The sequence below is a fragment of the Cydia strobilella genome, chromosome 3 (genome assembly GCF_947568885.1).
Source record: "Cydia strobilella chromosome 3, ilCydStro3.1, whole genome shotgun sequence".
Classification (NCBI taxonomy): Eukaryota; Metazoa; Arthropoda; class Insecta; order Lepidoptera; family Tortricidae; genus Cydia; species Cydia strobilella.
In genome coordinates this window covers 15,757,896-15,782,227 of record NC_086043.1, presented here as the reverse complement: position 1 = coordinate 15,782,227, position 24,332 = coordinate 15,757,896, and the positions used below count along the sequence as shown (strand labels likewise).

Sequence of the window (24,332 nt, the reverse complement as noted above, 5' to 3'; positions counted from 1 at the left end):
ATTAAGTAGGTACATTAGCACCAGACCTGCTAATAATACCTAATCGTAATCAGTTAGATTTGTGTCCGCAAAAAACACCTACTGCGCCAATATAATTCCCGGCGCCGATTGAACAGAAAACCGTATAAGGATGATGTTTTTTTTTCTGCCGGTAATTACTGCGAGAACTTATTATAATTATTGCTGACAACTTACCAATGCTGCTAATATGATGACTCCTGAGATTACAGCAACAACTATTCCGGCGATGACGCCTGCGTCGCGGCCGTTGTTTGAGATTCCTGGGTCAGATTTAGGTATTTCTGGCACATCTGGAATTACATAAAAATCGATGGTTAGGAAATTATATCTCATTTTTTGCGACTCCCTTGATATTTACCTTGAAAGTTATATTTAGGTATAGAAAATTATTCAAGTTATGCCTCAAATTGGTACAAATTTGAATACCTAATAAGATTACAAAGATAATAAACACGGTCTGGAATTGGAAATATCAAAGGAATGTAATGTAAGTATGTGACATTGTAGTTCTTCAGCAGGTACGTTTTGTTTTGCGTGTTTAAGGAAAAACAACAAGTTTTCCTGGCATTGTGCCGAAAATACTGCTTACTGACGAAAATTTGGTGTGACATTGTCACCTAACAAACTACTTTTTCTGAAGTTAATAGACACGACGATATCACAGGTGCCTTAGTTTTCCTTTCAAAAACAGCGTAATGTATTTTATTTACCCATTCTAATTTTGAGATTATTAACGCACGGCTTTTGAAACTAAACATACCTGCTTGTGGTCTAAATAACCACCACCAAAGAATAAGCGTTAATTACAAACATGAAAAGATCGAAAGTTAAGTAAGGACAAGCGGATGTGTTTGTTTAATTTGCTTGCACGTATCTAATTCTAACTGCTTATGTCAACAAAACGGTGGAAGTTTTGCAGATTTTTAGTCATCAATGTGATCAATGTCATCATTTACAAGTTCAATGTCAACTGGCTAACAATACAAAACTTAACTTAGTAATCGTAATTAATTCGGATATGGTGATACTGATACATATCTTTGTAGCTATGCACCTATATTTCTACTCTAAATCGATACACACATTTTTTTAAACACATAAGTTTTGCGTGGGTTTTTCACACCGGTTTAAACTAGACTAATCTATTTAGGATCCTTTTGCTGCTGTCAATGGAACGTGCCAACTGTTACTCAAATATACTAACCTAGTTCAAATTTATGGTAAGTTCTGCACACGGTATTATTGTTACAAAGGGGATTCAAAGAAAACAAAAGAGGACAGGAAGGACAGGTATTGTCGTCGAGTTGTGGATGCCAATAATACACAACAAAACCCTGTACAATGAATGGAATTAATGCTGGTAATGATCCCACTAGTTGATAAATCATTGTTACATCCTTTCATTATGTCGTTGTTTCAGTTCAAAATAATTTTTATATACCCAGTAACGTTTTATATGATTTTTGCGTGTGCAATTAGTGTTTATTAGATAATGTTTTTTAGCATTATGTAATCCGTGTAAGTATGCAACATGCGCTCAGTTCAAGTAATCTGTGTGTCTTCCCAGCTAGAAAAACCCCGTTTTATTATTATTATATGTAAAACAATATTATACATTACCCAATGCGTTAAAATTTTTCACAGCCTCTGGTAAAAAATTGAGACTAAGTCCGTCGTAATTGTAATGTAATTCTTTGGTGGGTTCGTCGGTGGTGTCCGGTATTCTTGACAGAGCGATGTCTTTCAAGAAGAGGTCTAGGTAAGGTTGATTCTGCTCTTCCAACTGTTCTTTATCGCTCTCCCAATACACCTTCATTGGCTCGCCGTCTGCGTCGACAGATGGTAAACTCGGTTCCTCTGGAGGTTCAGTAGAGTCCTCGCTTTTGGCGTAGTCACGAACTAGCTTCAAGAGAAGGCCTGATAGCCCTTCTCTTTTTGAATTCACCATATGTGTTAACAGACGTCTTAAACGCACATTCAAAGCTGTTCATCAGCTTGGAAACTAGGCGTTTGGCATTCCCTGTAAATTTAGGAATCCTATGTTGAAGACACACAGATATCTTTTAAACATTCACAGTGAACCGTGTTAGTGAATAGCGATGAATGTTAGTATGATGGTTCCTGCGCCCAAATTTAAATGTAATTTTATCTTATCGAAAGCGATGGCAATGATTAAACCCATTCAGGAACGCAATACGAGAAAGAAATTGTGGCATTCAATCCAATAAATCATTAATAAATGCAAGAGAAAATCCGATTGCACACACATTTAACTGTAGGTAACACTATTTCACATTCACTTTCATTAACATATTCGTCGACATAACCTCAAATGCCACAAATTCTGTTCACTTTAAGGAGCAGTAAGGTAGACAGAAGGAACTGGTTTAAAGAAACTGGATGGCCGGTTAAATACTCACGGGTTACAGGTTTTTCCTCTACAGTATTTTCATTTGAACCTGTCGGTTTTTGCACCTCCACTTCTGGATTAACTGAATCTGTAGATGTATTATAAAATAAACTTAACAAATGCTTGAAGGTTATGTTTATGTTTGTTGAAGTGACAAGTTTTAGGGTAATTGAACTTTTGATAGAAGAGAGCAATATATAGAGTGCAACGAGGAGCGCGCAACCACTGCTCTCGGCGACTGATGCAAAAATGCCAAGTGTACCGCCGCCGACCGCGCCGCGCCTCCTAAACTCGCCAACGTTCCGTCAATTTAACCGAGTGCCATCCGGCTCACACTTACTACAGCTGTCTAGGTTAATCGAACATTTTCGAATGTTTTTGGTTGTATTTACCCAAAAATAGGATTTATTTCTTTCATTATACAGAACAGAACTATATTTGCGCAAATCCCTAGAATCTATCGCTTAAGGCTATTTTACTGCGGGGGCAACAACTACGATAAAACTATGACAGATATGAGATCATGTACCTTAGGTAAATATATAATAGTAGGTAATACAAAATTACCAGTTAACTGACTTAATGACGGCTTGTAAAGTTTTCTCGTCATGTGTTATCTTTATAACCTTAATTAAATTTATAAATGTTCTAAAACATACAATAGTACTGAATACGAATTATTACGAATACGAAACGCGCGGGGCCAGTGGCATTTGCTACTTTTGCCACGTGGCTAATCCGCCACTGCTCGTAGCTGTTGCTAGTGTGACGTCAATTCTAATCAGATGACATTTGTTAGCCAGTAGGTACAAGGATATCTTTAAAAGGATAACAAATTACATGTCACTTGTTAAACATCTGTTAATCTTAGTTACTGAAAAAAATAATGTAGGTCACTTTTAATTGTTAAGTCCTTAGCAGAAACGCGCCTGCCAAACTACAGTGTAATAAAATGATGTAATAAAGAGACATATTAGTTAGCAAGGCCGCTAGCGCCGGGCCGGATCGCGTCCGGATTGACTAAACGAAAGGTGGCGTGATGTCGTGACGTCACCTCACCTTATTCACTACCCAGCCATTGAGCTTGAGCAACGAATTGCTTTTTGAATTTCGATAGTAGGGTGTCGTACGGACGATTTTTTTAACTCGTTTAGGCAAGGTCGCGTCATGTACAGTCGAGTTCATAAATACGTGTACATTTCTTCACTTTAATCCATTGCAATAAGGTGAAAAAATGTATACATATTTATGAACTCGACTGTACCTATCACTGACTGACTGACAATGAATAGTTGATAAGGATTACATAACTACTAGTATCTAATTAAATTTTGCCGTTATAACAACAAATACTAAAAAGTACGCAACCCTCGGTGGGCGAGTCTGACTCGCATTTGTCCAGTTTATTTTTCTTATACAATACCTACACTGGACCGAGCGGTCTGTTTGTTTACTACCTCTAATACGGAAACGGAAGACAAATACCCTTTTTCCCCAGTTGCAGTCGCCATAAGTATACTCCAGCATGCTAATATAATAGGGGAGACCGAGGTGATTTGTGACTGAGGAGAGTTGTGACATAGTCGATATTTGTAGCCTCTTAACTGTTAGCGAGCTCGCAACAGTGCGCGTTTGTTAGCTAGTTACTTGAACTAAAAAACGCGCGCTATTGTGAGCTCGTTATTAGTTAATGGACACCAAAAAATCGACGATGTCACAACTCTCCTCTGTCAGAACTCACCTCGGTCTCCCCATACGTATTGAACGTGTTGGCAGATGTATGTAGAATGTGTATGTAGCTATAAATAGTGCATTAACTACAACGGCTGTGGCTTCTCGAACGAAATTAAATTAAACCGTCGTCGTATGTCTTTTTGAATTTTTTCCATCGTTATAAATAGGGTGGGTAATTTCCCATCATGGGCAACAGTCTATAAAGGCCTCAAGTGAATTATTAGTCCAGTATAAATGACTGTTTTTAAAGCACAATTTCCCTTTAACAGTTTAACCGCAAGTCTTCTGTAGGTACTTAGTGTAATTAGGTAATGTTCAAAAAACCTTTTAAATTACGGTAGTTAGAGCACTTTCCCATTGGCGTCCAGTTTTTTGCGGGTACGGTTTTCTACAGGATCCCGTTTTAGTAGTATAAGTGCTAATATAGTAACGTTCACACGCGCGTTCTGTTTGCGGGATAATGCACACATACTATAGAAAACGGGATCCTGCAGAAAACCGTACCCGCAAAAAACGGGACGTCAGTGGGAAAGAGCTCTTAGTCAGCAGACGGGTGAAGATGGATGGTATAGATGTAGGTCTATGCGTGTCCCTAAAGTTATCGTGCCTTGACGATGACATTGCCTTGGCAACTGTAAGCAGGCACTACATCTTCAAATAGTGCTTGCGTAAATTGTGTTTGTTGCCATGTGTAAAAAGCCTTATTAAGGTTTTGAGGGTTGTTTGTTTGTTCAGATGTGAAAGTATGATAGTTTCTATAAGTTAAAAGAAATGTACATATTAGGTTATTTCTGCGTTAAAACATTTTATATGGCGATGCTGCATTAGACTATTGACAAGTGATTCATTATATTATTACCCATTACTTAATTCAATTCGGATCGCAAAACATTTAACTCGACTAAATATTATACTTAATCTTGGTTAGTTAAATAATTACAGGCAAAAACTGTACACAAGCCAAGCCACAAGAATCACCGAAATCGTATCTCCGCGAGATTGCGAAACAATAAATATTATTTTTAACCGACTTCAAGATTTCAAAAGGAGGAGGTTATCAATTCGGTTGTATGTTTTTTTTTTTTTTTTTTAAATGTTTGTTACTCCATAACTCCGTCATTTCTGGACCGATTCTTTTTTTGATTGTAAGTATATACATACAGATTGGTCCCGTTTTGGTCAAAACGCAGTTCTGATGATGGGATCCATGAGGAATCGAGGGAACTCCTCAAATGTTAAAGGCATACATATAGTGATTTTAGTATCTTCATCAACAAATCAAGCATTTACATATAAAAAAGTGACATTTGATGAAGTGGAACTGCTGATGATGATCAGAACGGAACTCTTCAATGACGCATAGTTCACGTTTGGCGATTTGTCCTCTTCGTTATGATTGGTAAGCAAGTTAGGTTTTCAAGACACATTTTTGTCAAGCTCGAGTGCTGATGATGGGATCCAACAAATCCAGCTTTTACATAAAAAAGTGACATTTGACGAAGTGGAACTGTTGATGATGATCAGAATGGAACTCTTCAACGACACATAGTTCACGTTTGGCGATTTATTCTCTTCGTTATGGGCCCAACCCCAAACTTGGACCTGGACTTTTTTTTGAACTGCGATCCTCACAGAACCGAACTGCTATCAGAAAAGTGGGTTAGGTTAGGTTAGAACTGTGACCCTTACAGAAACGAAATGCTATCAGAACATTGGGTTAGGTTAGGTTAGAACTATGACCCTTATAGAAACGAAATGCTACTAGAAACGTGGGTGGTTTTACCTCATTTTAGTTAGGCAAAAGATGCTGTCTTTTTCATTTCATTGTCTGGAGTGCACCATCAACAATAAGTAACCTTTCTACGGCATCCCCCATTGAAGTCGGTTTTTTTTTCTTAAAAATTATGATTTAGCAAATAGCTTAAAGCGTTATCAATGTTATGAACTTATGACTCAATCTGTATTGATTCGATATTCTTGGAATTACCTGTTCACTGCCGATTTTGATTTTAATTATCCACTTAAGAATATGTACCTAATTAATTATCAGATTACAGTCTAAATATTATTAAAAAATGATTCATCACACAATAATATTTATAGTATTTAGATATTTAGACAAGTACTTAGACAAATTAAGTTATTAAGAAAGTGTAATAACTCAAATCTATATATAAAATCAATAATGAAAAGAAAAACCACTTACTTTGGACATGTATACAGACATAACAAATATAGTACTAGTAGTAAACTCTTTGTTGTACAAAAATACATATTAAAAATAACATACAAATAATAAGATGTACAAAGGCGAACTTATACCTTTGAGGGATCTCTTCGAGTTGACCTTTAAGTAGACGAGAGGAAAGAGTGAAAAGAGCGTGACAAATGTAGCAAAATGTACAACAATGTACCAGAAAGACAAAGGATATAAATACATACAAAATTAATAGTATAAACATATATTACACAAAAAAGGAATGGGGAAAATAAATACACTAAAAATATAATATTGTTAAAGGGATAATAGAGGGAAAAATCGAAGAGAAAAGGGGCAGAGGGAAAATAAAAACAACTTGGATGGATAACCTTAGGAGTTGGACGGGAGTCGACGCTGCCACGCTAGGCAGAAAAACTGCAAATAGAGAAGAGTTCCGGAATGGTAGCCGACATCCGTAGAGGATATGGCACCTAAAGAAGATGATGATAGATAAAATGTGTAGCTACTGTATCTTTGCTTAGAACGCGGTACAACAATTATATTATGTTTTCTTGTCTTTAATATCTATTCTATACCATGGAAATTTGACAGGTACCTTGTATTGATTTACCTATCTCTTAAAATGTCAGATTTCCAGGTAATGCCCATCCGTCACATCCGTATGTCTTAATCTAATTTTATCATAAATATAATTCTTCGAAAATAATTTGCATGTTATTCTTACAAACTTCAGTTTTTCCTTCATTTACTATTACCTAGTAGCTTCGGCATCTTCATAGGCACTCTGGTACTTAACTTCTATTATATTGCAGGCATCTATTATATTGGATTCGATTGTTACGATTATTGTGACTTCCGAGAAGGTAAATATACCCTTTTAGGGTAACATGTTGTAATGTAACTATTGTACCTAGAGTAAGACCTGTACACCAACATGAGAACAATAAAGATATTCTATTCTATTCATTCACTTCTGAGGCAAGTGAGGAAAATGCCGATGACTACTGACAAGTGTACTTAAAGAAAATTGAAGGTCTAGAATGATATAATAGACGATATTTACTTAAAAAATATTCATGTATTCTTTTAACTGCCTATCTTGACTGAAGAAAGAAAAAAGGTGTACAGGTTTTTAAAGGGTGGGAAACGCGCATGTAATATCTCTGGTGTTGCAGGCGCCCATGGGCTACGGTGACTGCTTGGCGGCAGGCCGTATGCTTGTTTGCCACCGACGTGGTAAAATAAAAGATATTTAACGAAATCACGGGTTTACCACGATACTTATACCTACAACTACATATTTACTTAATAAAATCTTTATAGAAATCTTGATCTTTTATCTGTCTGCTCTTATGAATGGAGATTTGTCGTCTGCACATGTACATTGATTATAAAACTATAAATGACTGTTCTGTTTATCAATATTCATAAAAGGACATTGTACAAAATCACGTATTAAGACTATAAAGTCAATAGTGACTTCAGAAACGAACACAAAAACCGTTGTATTGGATGGCATCATTAGCTCATGAGAGTCATGAGCCAGTATGATTCGGTGGAAACCTACAACACGCAATGACACAGCGTCGAAAAAAATATCGTACGATGTGTCGTCATCCGATGACGCGCCACAACCTGGGGCCCTATTCGAGATGCACAACTGTCAGTTTCGGCTTCAACATCAGTTCAACAGTGGAATGAATCATTTGTTCATCAACTGTGGAAAGTATCATTTGGTTGTACACCAAAACTCATTCATTGAAAAAATTATGCAACAAAAATCAACTTTGTTTTCTTACTACTATACGGTTTAAAATGGCTCTGAACTCTGCGTGGTTCGGTTTGGTTTCGTTGTCACCTAACTGTGGATTGCTAATGTCAAATTTACCTATTTGACAACACACGATTTCTTCCATTCAACTGAAGTTCAACACGAAACGTCACTTAACGCATGTCGAATACCGCTCCTGGTACACGCAGATGATTAATTTATCTTGATACGATATTTTTAACACCGGTCTGGACTTAATCAATTGCAATCGGAAATCTTATCTTAATTTCTAAGTGATTACTGCTGATATGGCCTATCTGTGGACTAATACGCTTTTAACAACGCCGATTTGTGTATATCGCAGATCGCAGGTGCCAGGTTGGCATACATGTAGACTCCTAACGCTGCGTCTTACGTAAGCGAACAACTCGCGAACGCGAAGCAAAGCGGCGCGGCGCGGCGGGCCCACGGCGTTCACGTTCGCAACGAGATCGCCAACGTAGGACACTTCTATAGGTATCAAAGGATTGATTCACCCCGCGCCATCACCGCATCGTGAATACATCAATTGCCATCGGAAATATTATCGTAATTTCTAAGTGATTACTGCTGATATGGCCTATCTGTAGACTACTACGCTTTTAACAACGCCGATTTGTTTATATCGCAGATCACAGGTGCCAGGTTGGCGTACATGTAGATTCCTAACGCTGCGGATTACGTAAGCGAACAACTTGCGAACGCGAAGCGAGCGGCGCGGCGGGCCCACGGCGTTCTCGTTCGCAACGAGATCGCCCACGTAGGACACTTCTATACTTAGGTATCAAAATTCACCCCGCGCCGAGCGAGCGATGCGGCCATCGCTTCGCTTCACGTTCGCGTGTTGTTCGCCTACGTAGTACGCTGCGTAATACCTACTTCTAGTAAACACAAGCAGTGGTTTTGTTGAACACTAATGTTTGAAGTCACATTGTAGCTAAATATTCACCTCAACTCGGCGACGCGTTCACACTTATCCAGATTTTAGATGTTACTTATTTATGAAAAACCCAGTGAGTTAAGAAATGCGTCATGCTGACGCGCGTAAGTAGGTAACAACTCATATCAGTGGTTTCGAAAAACCGCTTAAGAATTCGCTATGACCTCAAATACCAAAGTTTAATAAGTTTCATTATTTCATTAGTCTGCTTTCAGGGTTTCGTACCAAGGGAAAAAAACGGAACTCATATAGGATCACTCGAATGTCTCTGTCCGTCCACTTAGTCAATTTTTTTTCGAAACTACTGGACCCATTATTGGGGTTTAAATTTGGTACACATACTCGTATGTATGTCGGTGACCTAAATACAGATGTGTAACGTCAATAAACATTTTATAGGTAGGTCATTGGTATTCAATTTTGGGGGGGTAAATTACGATGATGTATGGAACACTTGGGGCGTGAATCCGATAAGCATATGCCGTTTTTTTTTTAAATCTAAAATTTAAAATTTAATAGCAACAACGATATGGCCATCAGCAGGAATATACAATTTACCTAAACGCCAATTACAGTCAATAAGCATATTGATTCGGTTTCATCAATCAAGGCAGAACGCCAATGACAATAACGCTAGCTAGATGCTTTTATTGACCTCAGTCAATTGAACAAAATATGATACGTCATTTTCTATTTATGTCACGCCTCCGTTAGGTATATCCTAATTCTTCTGGGTACCTACTTTTCGGGAGTTCTCTAAAAATCGCTTGTGATGAGTTTAGGAGTATGACGATGAACTTACACATTAATTTACTGCCAACATTTGTATAGGCTCATAGCCGATCCCAGCGTTTCCCCGCTTTGTAGAGAAAATAAACTGCGAACAGAGAACCCGCCGAGCGGGTTCCCGACACTCAATGTGTTAAGAATCGGAATCACTTGTACTGTTTGCGCGCCAGTTTTGAGGTTTTTAAAGATGAAGGAGAGAGGCTGAAATCAACACTTTGCACCAAGAGCGAAACCGTGAGTGCAAAAGGGCCTCCCTTATAATTATGTATCTAAAACTTGTAAGGAGATGATATTTAAAACCTCCTTTAGGACATTTTCACTCCTTTGGGACACCGGGTGTCATGAGAGATATATAGCCGCGGGAAACCTTTAGTTTAACTTTGTCCAAGGATTTTTAATCTTTCGCGTGGTTTCTTTTCTTGAATGAAATGTGACATTTTCAACCAAAAGGTACCACATTGTCGCTTGTCAATAAGGTTGATTTCAAATTGAAGCTGTATGGAAATAGCGCCTTATTGACAATGACAACCGACAATAAGTACCCTTTTGATTGAAAATGGCACATATTATCGTTACATTATGTGAGCTCCAAGCTCCATAACATAAATTCGAGGTTTGTTTTCACATCTGCTTTCTGTAAATTATCTGTTTAAATAAATACTGCGAATCCTACAAACTATGATCCGTTTTATGTTTGATTAGTTCACGTTATTTTATTGCATGTCTCAATTTCATACCAAACTAGTCGAGACTCGCAAAGTATATTTTACTGTACTAAAGTTCATTGTTTTTAAGTTTCCATATTAAAACACACGCATCATGGAAAACAAACAGACGTACTTACGAGAAAAAACACCTGCGTATGTTTGCACATGCCTGAATATGGCCCTGTTGTGTTGTGATTGCTAATACACCATAATAAAGTCTAATTTAGCTTGGCAGGGTGTGATTTGTCACATAATTCTCACCATGAACTTCCGTTGCGTTAAAGGAATGTGTGTGTTGTATTATCTGCGGAATATTTCATTTTCCTTGAATCCTTGCTATTTTCGTAGGAATGCCTTGACTTGTACTTGTACTGTTTGCGCGCCAGTTTTGAGGTTTTTAAAGATGAAGGAGAGAGGCTGAAATCAACACTTTAGTTCAGTTTTATTAAAGTTGTTTGTAAGGTTTGAACTAATTAATTGTAAGTAGGTATTTTTTATGTGAATGCAAAGAGAGATAAAATGATACGTATTTAGCCTATTTTTTTAATTTAAAGCTCTAAATCTTCATATGCTTCGTCGGCCCTAAAAATTCGTTATTTAAATGTAAATATTCCCAAGTTTAAAAATACTTGGCGTTGTGTAGATGTTTACAATCAGAAAAAAATACATTGTTTCTACCAACATATTCGTAAAGTGTCCGTAAGGGAAAACCACTGGCGCGCTGTGTTTTTAAAATTTTCTGAAATCAAGTTTTACAATCCAAAATAATCACTGGCACTTTCACGTGTATTTAGGTAATATAGGTATATAAACGTTAAATAAGTATCTATAACATGATTTTTGATGTATGGCGTGTCCGCCCTGTGGTGTAACTAAGTGACCAGGTCACTTAGGTTTCAATAATGTGACTAGAAAAACAAATGGTGTCTATTGAGCAAGTACATATAAATACCTGTAATAATATCTAAATAAAGGAAAAAAACTACCATTAAATAATATGATAGGGATAAAATTAAATATATTAGTGTGTCCACCCACCTGGCTAGAGGTATCGACACACGTAGTCGAAGGCAAAAATATCGATCCAGACAAATGTCTCAAAAATATGTGAACATAGTGCTTATTGTCTAAGGTGTAAGAGCGTACACATATTTTTGAAACTTTGGGAATGTATGTATATTTATGCCCTTGACTGTACTTACAAAACTCTTGGATCCTATTCACTCTATTTCTTATTTCGCCTCCTGACTGTTATATTATCCGTACTAGTACTAGTAATCATTATCATCGTCAGTGTATTTTAGTTTAGTGTCTGTTAGGACTATTAATTAGATCTTGCATTTTATACCTCTGCCCGATGACTATGCCACTTTAACATTCTAAATAAATAAAACTTAGTGGGAATTGTCTCAGGATATAGTTGTACTTATTCATGTATTGATTTGTTTTTAGCGGGTACTACTTACTAATATTTTTGCGATACCCTACCAGGGTCCATGTGCCTATATGTTACTATTACAACCTGCCTGTTTTGTTATATGTACATTGGATGCAAGTAAAAATCTCTCTCTTTGTTGTACTATCTGCCTATATCTGTTTATTCTCCAATAAAGAAAAATAAAATAAAATATAAACGAAAAATAGGTATATATTAATATATGGCTTAAAAGCTATCTACATATGCTTAAAAGTAAAATTATGGACTTGTAATTTTTCATTAGCATGGCACATTAAACTCATGTATAGGTAATAAAAAACACGTCGATACAACTAGAAAAGTTATTTTATCATCATTGCTATGTTATCAAGTGAATCAAGTCGTTGACGTAAAATAGCATGATGCCCTAAACAGATTATAAAGAAAACATATATCAACATGATTGTTGATGATTTCTTGATTGTCCAATTTATTTATAGTTTCCAGAAAGTTGCGTCGGTACTTATGAGACTACTACCTACCATAAGTAAATTATTGCACGAAAATGTATCAGATTGATTATCTTTACTAGCTGTTGCCTGCGACTTCGTACGCGTGGATTTGTATGTTGATGGTTATATATTCTACATGTGCATAATTTTCTAACATTATGCAGCAAAAGATTAATCATTTGTTAATTATTATACAAAGCATGAGATTTGTCTGTCACAACCTACGAAGTTTCAAGCCCCTAACTGAAAAAAATTGTTCTCGTAACCCTCTCAACCACCTTACAATATTTTCAAGTCCAATATTTAATAAAAATCCCGATACAAACTTTCAGCCCTTTTTTAACCCTTTTAGGGGATGAATTTTCACTGTACACTTTATAAATGCGACCTAGCGTGCAAATTTTCTATCTTTTGTAGTTTCGGCTCTGCGTTGATGAATCTGCCAGCCAGTCAGTCAAGACACGCATTTATATTACATATATATAAATTCAGATGTATTTAGTTACAATTCACCATAGAAATGAATAAGGAACTTTGATAGGTATCGAAAGATGTTCTAGGAGTTTCTGTTAATTGCAGTTTTCAAGTGCCAAGGTCGATCTTTGTTGAAGTCTGCCGCGAGTGCCGCGACGTTATTCAATTTTTTCAGATCCATCAGCTAGTCTTCTTTTTCCACAAATGGTTTGGCTCGTAAATCAGGCAGGTAAATCTGGCTGTAGGTACCCTAAGCTGTCAAAGAATCGTCTTACAGCTACCTGTTTTGCAGCGCTAGATGGAATCTGGATCCTAAAGCCGTCCATCGGTTTGACGTTTGAATCCAGTCAGAAGACATTTTAGCAAGATCGAAAAGAGAAAAATATTCTCCAGCAACTCTTTTCGTGTTGAATCCGCTGTCAACATAATACTAGTAACTCAATTCGAGCGACAACGAAGTAAAAGTCCGTACTTGTTGCCTTAGTAATTTCTGAATAGTGTTGACGTGCTAGTCATATATCCCTCTCACGTCGCACGGACGCGATCGCGAGAACGCGTCCGCAATTACAATCAAAATTCATTTCTAAATTTCAAACCTAAAGGTTGTTTTTGATTGGCAAATTTAACCCAAGGGTTTAAATTTGCCAGGAGTTAATAATCAACAGAAGTATACTCACTGTCTTCGACGCACATCTGGTCGTCGGGCAGCAGCCGCAGCCCGTTGGGGCAGGCGCAAGAGACGCGCGGCGAGTGCGGGCCTATCCGCGGCGCCGGCAGGCACAGGTGCGAGCAGTGCCCGTTCACCGCCGCGCAGTGGTTCACGCCGTCCGGCTGCCGGTACGGGTGGTACACGTGGATCACCATCGGGTTTTGGAGCTGGAAATGTATGATTTCTTAGAAAGTTGCCGAAAAGCTGCAGAAAAACAGGGAATAGATTCACATGACATATTTAGATGATTATGAATACATTGAACACCATCATAGAACTTGACAATCTATCTTGACAGGGCGCCATAAGAAGGTGTAAAGGTTAAAGGATTGGACAAAGATGCAGCGTTTCTGCCGAAGACTTTCGGTCATGTATCGCATAGTAGCAAATGTAGCAATGCTATGTTCTACTAGCGTATAACATGGTCAGTAAGAAGCTTTCACTTTTCCTCGGTTGTTGCAAATTGTATTTTACATGGGTTAGATACCTATCTAACCCCTTCGTTCCTAACAGCTCAGTGGAGGTACCTACCTCCACTGAGCTGTTAGGAACGAACGAGTCGAACCTGCCTACGTTTAGGCAATTGGCTCCACAGTCCATGTGTAAGTATAAAAAGCGAACTAAAAAATGTGCGTAGAAATGATAGCCTTATGATATCCTCTCCGTTGAACTTGTTGGCGCAGTCGGTCCAGTACACCCAGTCCTCGAATGTCGTAATGGAGCATGTCATAAAACACGGCACGACGTTAGAAATAATACGACACGCAATTGGCTGCTCTAAAGTTTAGGAGTTTAGAGACGTGGCTTTACAGCTCACGCGTAAGCCGTATAAAAAGCGAACTTACAGTGTGAGTAGAAGTGATAGCTTCGATATCCTTTCCGTTGAACTTGTTGGCGCGGTACACAGCGGCCTTGTCCCAGTCGGTCCAGTACACCCAGTCCTCGAAGGTGGTGATGGAGAAGGGGTGGCGGAGCACGTCGGTCGAGTATAGCACCACCCGCCGTGCGCTGCCGTCGTAGTTGCAAGATGAGATTGTGCTCATTTTTGCGTCAACCTGTAGAAATTTAAAAAATATCAATTTGTTCTAATTTGTCTTCTATATTGTAATGCAGAACTTTCTTTTATTTGCGATGTCGATAATCATCGATTATCACCGTGGAAATCTGATTTGAGTAAGACTTAAGGTGGAATGCTGATAGCGACCCTGCGGCACCCCATCTAAGGCGGAGTCGACACTCGTTGGTGGTTTTAGACGGTAGTCCTGTGGTTAGTCCGTCATCTCCCCTGGTTCCCCCGGACCAGGTGGCATGCGTAAATGCATTTCCCCAACGTAAAAAAAAGAACTGGAGTATTATATAATAATAATAATAATTAAGCCGTTTATTTCCAATAGAAACAAATACATGCATGATTAATTACAAAGAATATTGATATCTACTGTATACATTATTCAGTTACATAATTTATTTTTCCCTCACTAGCTCGGAAAGCCGTCTTTTATCCTTTAAAACAAGCGGGGAAAAACGCATTTTATCCACTAGTGGGGAAAGTAATTTGACCTTGAATGGAGCGTGTTTAAGTAGCTTGACAGATAACAAAACGTAAAACGCTCATAATAATGGTTCGTTCGATATTAATTATCATTAAATAAATGGTTTGAAAATCTAATAAAAAACACCAGATTTAGCTTTATTTAATGATTTTAAGTCATAAACCTTAAAATTCCATAATAAACGTTTATTTTTTAATAATTATGTTAAATATAATTCTGAACGCACAAGTTAAGTCGATGCAATTTCAAAACGCATCATTGACATTTCATACGTCAGAAATGTCAACATTGTCAACAAAAATTTTACTTAAAAACTTCTCACGTAAAAGTACAGAATTTCCAGTTTTTTGGTATAATATCGTAAAAAAATGAGTGATTCCAGTTGATGAAGATGATCTAACGCTTGTGGATGTTGCACTTTCCTCGCTATAGTGAGGGGAAAAGTTTTGTGTTACACACGGGTGCAAATGTATTTTACTTCTCGTGTGTTTCAATTCCACACTCGCGGGTAAAATACAACTTTGCACCCTTGTATAACAAATAACTATTATTATTTAGCTTTTATGAAATTATGATATACTGTATGTTGTATGTACATTTTATTTTTTTATCTGATTATAGTAATTTAAATTCTATTGGATGTCCATTTATGGACATATGGGCCTCCTTACTATGCCATAATTCTCTGTCGAGTATTATTCATGGTTATTTACGGGTGATTTCCTTACATTTTACTTTTGCTGCCTAAGCACAAGCGCATCGCGAGTTCCGCGACTGTATCTCAAACGCGAGATAGACTAAGTACTCTTATTAATTTTGCGTTTAGTACACTTTGGCCCCACTCCGTCCAGTAGAGCCACCCAGGGACCGAATACTGGTATATTTTTTTATACAAATTAACCGGTATTCACTTTCGGTATCACGGTTGTTTATGTACATTTTTGCACTTAATTTAGCAAATGTGATCAATCATTATGCTTACCTAAATACTATTCTATAATATCAAAGATTGTGAATGCTATGGGATATTTTGATTTTTAATTATATACCGGTAACGGTCCCTGGATCCACCTGTGTCCACCAGAATACTTACCCAGTACACGCGTTTTCGTACAAGATCCAAGGTAAGTCCGTTGGGCCACTTGACGTCGTAGGACACGATGGTCTGCCGGTGCGAGCCGTCCATGCCGGCGCGCTCGATCTTGGGCACCTGCCCCCAGTCCGTCCAGTACATCCACCTGTAGCCAATTATTATTATTAAAATGAAACTCTTGGCAACGTAACGGCGCTACAAAACAAAATGAAATGAAGAATCTTTATTTCAGTCAACTAGTGGCCTATAGATAAACATCTTACTAGGGAACAAATCAAATTATATTATGAAAAATTTTGATTTGTGTTTTTTAGTAGTCGCCTTGGGCGTGGGTGGACTTGGTCACTTTTCTTTAGTGCATGATATCTATTTCAGTTTATGATAAATATCTTAAAACCAAAAATTACAAAACACACTATGACCGCGATGCATTACGAAACCTCGCAGTGTACTGACATCTGTGTTCTAATCAAGATACCTACCTACATACTCCACAAAAATCACAGTTTCAAATTCTTATCCGAAAGACGTACCTACGTAAACAAAGCAACAAAAAGTAATCAAATTAAATTTGAAATTGTTGGGAATAAATTTCCTGACACTATTTTATAAATAAATGACCAGTCCAGTCTGATCCGATATTCGGATGTCTGAAGCAAGTAAAATGTAAGATATATGTGTTTCTCTGTATTTATTTTGCATTTAATAAATCATTATTACAAAAAAAAAACGATGAATAACGCAAAAAAGGCGGACTTAATGCCAATAGCACTCTCCTGCAGCTTTTTTGTCATAGGCGCCTTCCGACATCCGATATCGAAAAGTCGCTTCCGATAAATTCTGCCATGTCAGAGCCCCACGTCGTCGGACCGATAACATTTTTGTTTGTGTGCGTATGTATAGGCATAATGCTTGTTGTAGTGTGCGTGACCGCTGACCGCTAAAGACGGCGCCCGGGCGCGCCCCCGCGGCCTGTAGGATCCTACATCCGATATCGGATCGGACAATGTGAAAACGCTCTAACAAATAACATCCGTCTGGGCTACGTCTGCTTATTTAGTAATATTTACATTATAATCTTTCAACTCTGCACTGATTTCATAATGCCGCATAAGACTCCGATCAATCATTATGCAACCCTGGTATTGACATAATGTTGCGAAGTAAGTCGTAAACCTCTTTACAGTACATATGGTGCTATTTAAAAATTTAAACTGCCATATGTACTGTAAAACGTTGTACGATACACGTGCGAATAGGTAATTCGCAACTCGTGTCGATTTAAAACACTCCCTTCGGCCGTGTTTTAATTTATCGCCACTCGTTTCGAATTTCCTCTTTTTCGCACTTGTATTATAAATAACTATTACAGTCCATATGGTGCTACTTTACCGCACTAGTGCGATAATTAGCACGTTTTTATATTGTCCCCTAAAGTTGTAAAATTGTGCTTGATATAGTTATGAGGTTTGCGATTTAGGTTATTTTAATTATTGCTAATATAATTGTACCTATATATAGGTTTATATAGTGGTATTTCTTAAATGTATTTATACCTAAATAATTATTTGAATAATGTATCTTATGTGTCTTTATATGTTTATATTTTAAATAAATAACGAGATGTAAAGCATTGTTATAAAATATATTGTTTTTTGCTGCGATTGGTAACAGGTTAAATAAAGATGTTACGAGTATGTTACATAGCAGCATCCTTATGTCAGCTATCGCTGGTCAGATTAGACCAGGACCAGTTACACTCGGATTTTATTAGGCGTCCCCATGTAAGAGTAAGCATTCTGCTTCTAATAATAACCACAGAAATGAAAGGCAATTGCAAAATACCGATGTCAATGATACACTCGGATTTTATTAGGCGTCCCCATGTAAGAGTAAGCATTCTGCTTCTAATAATAACCACAGAAATGAAAGGCAATTGCAAAATACCGATGTCAATGATACACTCGGATTTTATTAGGCGTCCCCATGTAAGAGTAAGCATTCTGCTTCTAATAATAACCACAGAAATGAAAGGCAATTACAAAATACCGATGTCAATGACTTAGCGCCGCAGGACTCTTAAAGCATGAGCTCGTTTGCTTAGCGCGTGTAGTACCTAATCAAGTATGTACTAGCAACATGTATTTTTCATCGGTAGCAATACTCACCCATCGAGAGGATTAAGCGCGATTGCCCTAGGCTCTTCAAGCCTGTCCCTTATCAGAATCTTCCTCATGTTGCCCTGCAGGTCCGACAGCTCGATGTGGTTCTTGCCAGTATCCGTCCAGTACAGGTGGTTGTAGATCCAGTCCACGGCCAAACCGTCGGAGGTGATCAGCTGGTCTCCGATGACGACGGTGCGTTGGCTGCCCTCATCTATCGGCGCCCTGAAAATGATGTCATTAAGGTAAGTAGGTACTTATTTTAGGTTTGCTAGATAAGGTCATGATTGCAAATAAATATATAGTTCTTGTTAAAGTTATGCGCTTGGGAATCTTCGGCTGAAGATTAACACTCCTCGTAAATTAAACAGACCACTACGAATATTCGTGATACAGGAGAATTTGTACAAATACAAATAAATACAAATACAAATTTTTATTGTTTGAATGTGAGTGGTTATAAATGGTGGTAGGGTTAGTATTTGGTTACATCACAATCAGCCTGAATTTGGCGTACAATACTCTTTGACTCTCAATGTGCATGTCATTAAAACCTATAAAATTAAAATAAAAGTATAAAAATGTCAAAAAAAAAAATAAGTATTAGTAATAAGAATAGAGAATAATAATAACAGGTCAATGTCATGCATACAGAAAAGTGGCAACACATAATTTTCATAACAATTTTATGTCAAGCTAATACAGTACCTAAAAAGTAATAATAATAATAAAATATTATAACAGTTATTAGGCGTTGGTGGATACAAAGTGTTCATTAACCGAGTAGAACATTTTTTGTAAACACCACTTAAATAATTTGGTTTTAAAACCTTGACAATCCAAGGATTTTAAGTCATTTGGCAAATGCTTGAAGATTTTGACAGACATGAAAAGAATAGATTTTTCAAAATGAGCAGAATTATGACATGGGTAACTGATATTGAGTCCATGGAATTTAGAAGTTGACCTAGGGTTAGATTTCATGATGTTGTACTGACTAATATGAGTTTTCACAAAGTATATGAGTTTTCAGTAATGACAGTAGTGTACCTACTGTCTGCAAAAAATCCACCAAGGAATATCGACTAAAGGCATGGCTTTTCGTTTTTGCATCTGACTACGACCGCCTGTTGTTTACGTCTGCTTGTGTTTCTGTTTTTTTTTGTATTTTTTTTTTTTGAGGTGTGCAATAAAAACTATTTGTATTGTATTGTACGACAACTACGTTAATGACAAAATTGTTATGTAATGCTAATGATACAACTTTGTCACAACAATCACGGAATATTACGCGATCATACAGTTATGTAAACATTAACATCCCTCATACGCTTTGCTTAACTCGGAACTACGTCTTTTAATCGCTGATCGTGACCTTAACCCAGACGTCTTTTAACGTCATTCAAAATGTGTAATAACTGGTTTGTGCTAATAGCTTAGCGAAGGTCATCTGTGATAGATAAACAACGACACGGTCTTTACACTCTTCACCCGTCAAACTACAATTAGAGTTAAACTAATCTTAAGAGGAAAGGGACGGCCGCTTCTCCATACAAACGTAGTCCCCATTTTCCTCTCTGGTTATTGAGATTATGGAAAATATTTTTACATAATTTGATGTAATTTGTCCATAGCCTATGCCCCTATGTTTGACTTTTTTCAATTTTTTGATTATTGTAAAAATTAGGAGCGAAAAACAGATTTCATACAAAATTTTAAATGCTCCTTACTCTTTAGGCCAGGAAATGAATGCCCAAAAAGTTATAGAGGGAAATGCTCGGAACACAATTTTTGACTTCGTAGCTTTGTTTGGACTAGCTAGGAGGTGAACATATCAAAAGTCCCCGGCCGTAACCCTGGTGCTGCTGGGGGAGAGAGAGGGGTTTGAAGGTTACGATTTTCGGTTTTTCGATTATATCTTGGAAACTATGCGTCTGAGCGACTTGGCCATTTATACAAAATAAAAAGAGATTTAATTTGTTACAAGTTTTATTAAGTCAAGTTTTTCGATATCTTGTATAGTTTTTGAGATATCCGCTCTTGAAGGTTTATTTAGGGCTCTCATTTTTATCTTGATTATCTACATCAGTGAAGCTGCTAGGCCGGGTTTGGTATCGTTTTCGTATAAATCGGGGGTGCTGAATTCATTTATGGTATCAACACTGAAACCATTTTTAAGTAAAAACATGTAAACTATACAAATAACTTTTTTCAACTCCTCTTCACGCTTAAACCACTGAACCGATTTAGTTGAAGTTTGGTAAATAGATGTTTTAAGTCCCGAGACAGGAGGACAGACAGTTGAAATTTTCACAGATGTATTTCTGTTGCCGCTATGACGACACATACTAAAAAGACATACTAAAAAGTAAGGAACCCTCTGTGGGTGAGTCCGACTTGCACTTGTCCGGTTTTTTGTTTAAAGTCTCACATAATAAATAACCGAATAAGTTTGATTAAAAGTCCTAGTTAGAGGTTACTTTGGGAATTAATTGTATCGAGCGAAGTGTCACAATTCGTGTATCGGAAGTTGTGTTATTAAAGATAATATAATAAATAACTACATTCTTTGACACGTCTACGAATATCAAAGTCTCTTAGAAAAATATGATCATATAAAGAGATTTTCGCCTTCTGGCTCAGGGAATGGCCTTAATAATAATTGTGACATACACTTCGCTCACAAAAACAATTACAGTACAGCTCACATAAACACATAATACAACGGTAGACAACTTCGTATCATGCAGGATTTACGATCGTCGGGCCACGTAGCGAATAGTTAGGTTGTCGTCAATTGGTCAATGGATAGACTGAACTATATTCATACTCACTTGTATATCTTTTCATCGTTGACGTCGCTCCAGAAGATCATTCCAGTCCTGAATACGTAATCCAGCGCTGTAGCCGATTTGGTATCGTTAACGATAGCGACCATCTCGTGGTGGTCTAAGCTGATCTTGCGAATGTCAAACCGCCTGGCGAACAGTAGGGACGGGTGGCCCTCAGTGGCCTTACAACGGGTCCTGTCCCGAGGGTCTCGCGCGTACCCGGAGTGACATTCACACTTGAAGGTACCCTTCTCATTGATGCACATTTGGGAGCATGAGCCAGGGTCTGCGCACTCGTCGATATCTGTAACGAAGTAATTTCTTTTTAAAATTAGGTATTTAAGATTTTTTTCTTCGTGTGTGGCGTTTTAACATGTTATCCAAACGTATTTAATAATAGTCGTTCCCCTTAATAGGAAATGTTCGAAGATAAGTGGTTCGGCAAAAATAGCAATTGTAGCTTAGGTACTTGTTAGGTGATCAACAACAACTTAGGTACAAAGGTATGTCGAATATTTAGAAGCGATTTTTTATTATTTCGGAGTATATAGGTTCAAGTTCAATAAAAAATGGGTAGCATAATCCGAAACACACCTCTAGATAACCCCGTGTACATATTACGCATAACAACGCGTGGCATTACACGTGAAGCGAAAATTTATTGAATCAACTTCACATTCATTAATTTCATTATTGTCGAAACATTTGATATTTTTGGTTCAAGTGGCACGAGTAATCTAAAGTTTATTAATCAAAAGTTGTAGTTCTGTTTTGATCGTAATGTTGATGACATGTATGTATTTGACATTTCGTTTTAATCCGAGAACTGGAATTGAAAGGGGCCCACTGATTAACCAGTCCGCCGGACGATATTAGCCTGTCAAAATGATGAATGATATTTGATAATGAATGAATGATATTTAGTGGGCCCCTAAGGGGCTCACTGATTATCAGTCCGCCGGTCGATATCAGCCTGTCAGTTAGAACAAAAATTTGATACTTCCGAACAAATGACAGGCCGATATCGTCCGGCGGACTGGTAATCAGTGGGCCCCTTTAAGAGGTTAGTGGAGGACCGCTTCTCCATAAAAACGTAGTCCCCATTTTCCTCCCCGGATATTAATATTATGGAAAATATTTTTACACAATTTATTGTATAGTTATTATGTTATTAAACTTATTAATTATAGCTATGCTCATTCGTTTGACTTGTTTCGATTTTTTTATTACAATTATAAGAGTTAAGAGCGAAAACAAATTCCATACAAATTTTTAATAGCTCCTAACTCTTGTAATAATTAAATAATCGTAAAATAACGAACCCCTTCGTACATAGATGTGGTTAATAAATACATCAAATTGCATAAAAATATTTTCTATGATGACGGGCGACGATCTGGTAGGCCCAGACGGAGATGCCGACTGGCCGGAGATTGCTAAAAAACCGAGACGAATGGAAATCGAGGGGGAGGCCTTTGCCCAGCAGAGAGACACCGTATAGGCTTGTAATATGATGAGAAAACAAACTAACCTTCACAAGTCCTGTTGTCAATGAGCTTGTACCCCTTGTCGCAGTCACAGTAGTAGCCAACAGGCGTGTCGACGCACTTCTGCGTGCAACCCCCGTTGTTTTTGGCGCACTCGTTCTCGCCGCACCGGTCTCTAGGCTCGTCCTCGAAGTTGGGACAGTCTGGGTTCTTGTCGCAAACTTTGGAGAGAGGTATGCACATGCCTCCGCCGCAGTCAAACTCAGTTTTCTTGTCGCATACGGTTTTTGGTTTAGCTGGAATGGAAAAATTTTGGTTAAAAACAGGTAAAGTATTGGTTCGTTGTATCGGGAATTTCTTCTATTTTGTCGGGGTTTTTCCAGAAATATTCTTCTTAATTTTCTTTAAATACCTTCGGGGTTTTCGATACCCGACTGTATGCATGATAAGTTATCATTGATAACTGTTTTGTAAGTGATATCTTTTACTTCTTTATTCATCGAATATTCAACACTAGTGTACTATGTTCAAAATTCAAACAAGCTAATTGGTTTAATCATTAATAAATCAACCTCATTTAAATACGCAACGAAAACACGTTAAACTCAGTCAACTCCTCAATACAGACAATGCGTTAATGAAATTCAGTGAGCGGCGTTAAATCAACCGAGTTGCATTTACAGCGGAGTTCAGCTTGTTTAATTTACGAATTAAAAGGGAATGTTAGTGAAGAGGAAATTTCAATTAAAAATTACAGTGTGTAAATTCAATACGGGCAATATATTAAACCAGATATACTCGTAGAATGTATCCATCTAATCATTAAATTTACCGAGCAGCAATGAACTGCAAACATTAGGAGACATAAGATGACATGACATTACGAGATACGAGTTTTTAATTCACTCTGCCAACAAGCGTTGGCAGTTACTTTAATAAGCTCGTGTCCCGTAGTTGTTGTATTACATTGCGGGCCGAATCATTTTGTACGGTTAAGATTTACTTCTTAGGTCCTATGCTAACCACCGTTTTTATATGCGCCCGTATTTAATTTACACCTTGTATATCAAGTAGGCTTTTGAAAATTCGAAATTGTCCTTTAATGTAGTGTTTTCAAAATATTGTCTTCGGTTACCGCGATAGTTACTCATGAAATAAAACTATGAAAACGGATTATATCGCGTATATTGAATTTATAATACATCCCGACGTTTCGAACTCTTTACAGCGTTCGTGGTCAACGGGTGACTGAGGGAGGGGTGAGGGGTTTCCTCAGTCACCCGTTGACCACGAACGCTGTAAAGAGTTCGAAACGTCGAGATGTATTATAAATTCAATATACGCGATATAATCCGTTTTCATAGTTTTATTTCATGTAGTGTTTTCAAATTAATTAATAAACTTCTAGTTGCATTTCTTAAGTTAGTTTTGTATTCTGATACAAGGGCAGCGAAAACAGTAA

General features: G+C 37.4%; 1 protein-coding gene and 1 long non-coding RNA gene across 10 annotated transcripts in view; one reads left to right on the top strand and one right to left on the bottom strand.

Annotated features, from left to right (window-relative positions):
• LOC134755982 (very low-density lipoprotein receptor) overlaps positions 1-24,332 on the bottom strand; it is a 255,498-nt gene that overhangs the window by 3,415 nt on the left and 227,751 nt on the right. For 5 of the 9 annotated variants that reach the window (XM_063692726.1, XM_063692719.1, XM_063692718.1 and 2 more), the window contains 8 exons: positions 22,915-23,166; positions 21,387-21,687; positions 18,559-18,777; positions 16,391-16,535; positions 14,590-14,799; positions 13,713-13,911; positions 2,442-2,519; positions 196-311 (listed from right to left, as the gene is read on the bottom strand). In XM_063692726.1, the coding sequence (XP_063548796.1) occupies positions 196-311; positions 2,442-2,519; positions 13,713-13,911; positions 14,590-14,799; positions 16,391-16,535; positions 18,559-18,777; positions 21,387-21,687; positions 22,915-23,166 (1,520 nt within the window). Of the gene's footprint in view, positions 1-195; positions 312-1,765; positions 2,042-2,441; positions 2,520-13,712; positions 13,912-14,589; positions 14,800-16,390; positions 16,536-18,558; positions 18,778-21,386; positions 21,688-22,914; positions 23,167-24,332 lie in introns of those variants that run through there. The other 4 variants (XR_010129093.1, XM_063692722.1, XM_063692720.1 and 1 more) reach the window with 2 other exon arrangements.
• LOC134756031 (uncharacterized) overlaps positions 1-24,332 on the top strand; it is a 473,838-nt gene that overhangs the window by 421,481 nt on the left and 28,025 nt on the right. The gene's annotated exons all lie outside the window — the stretch shown is intronic.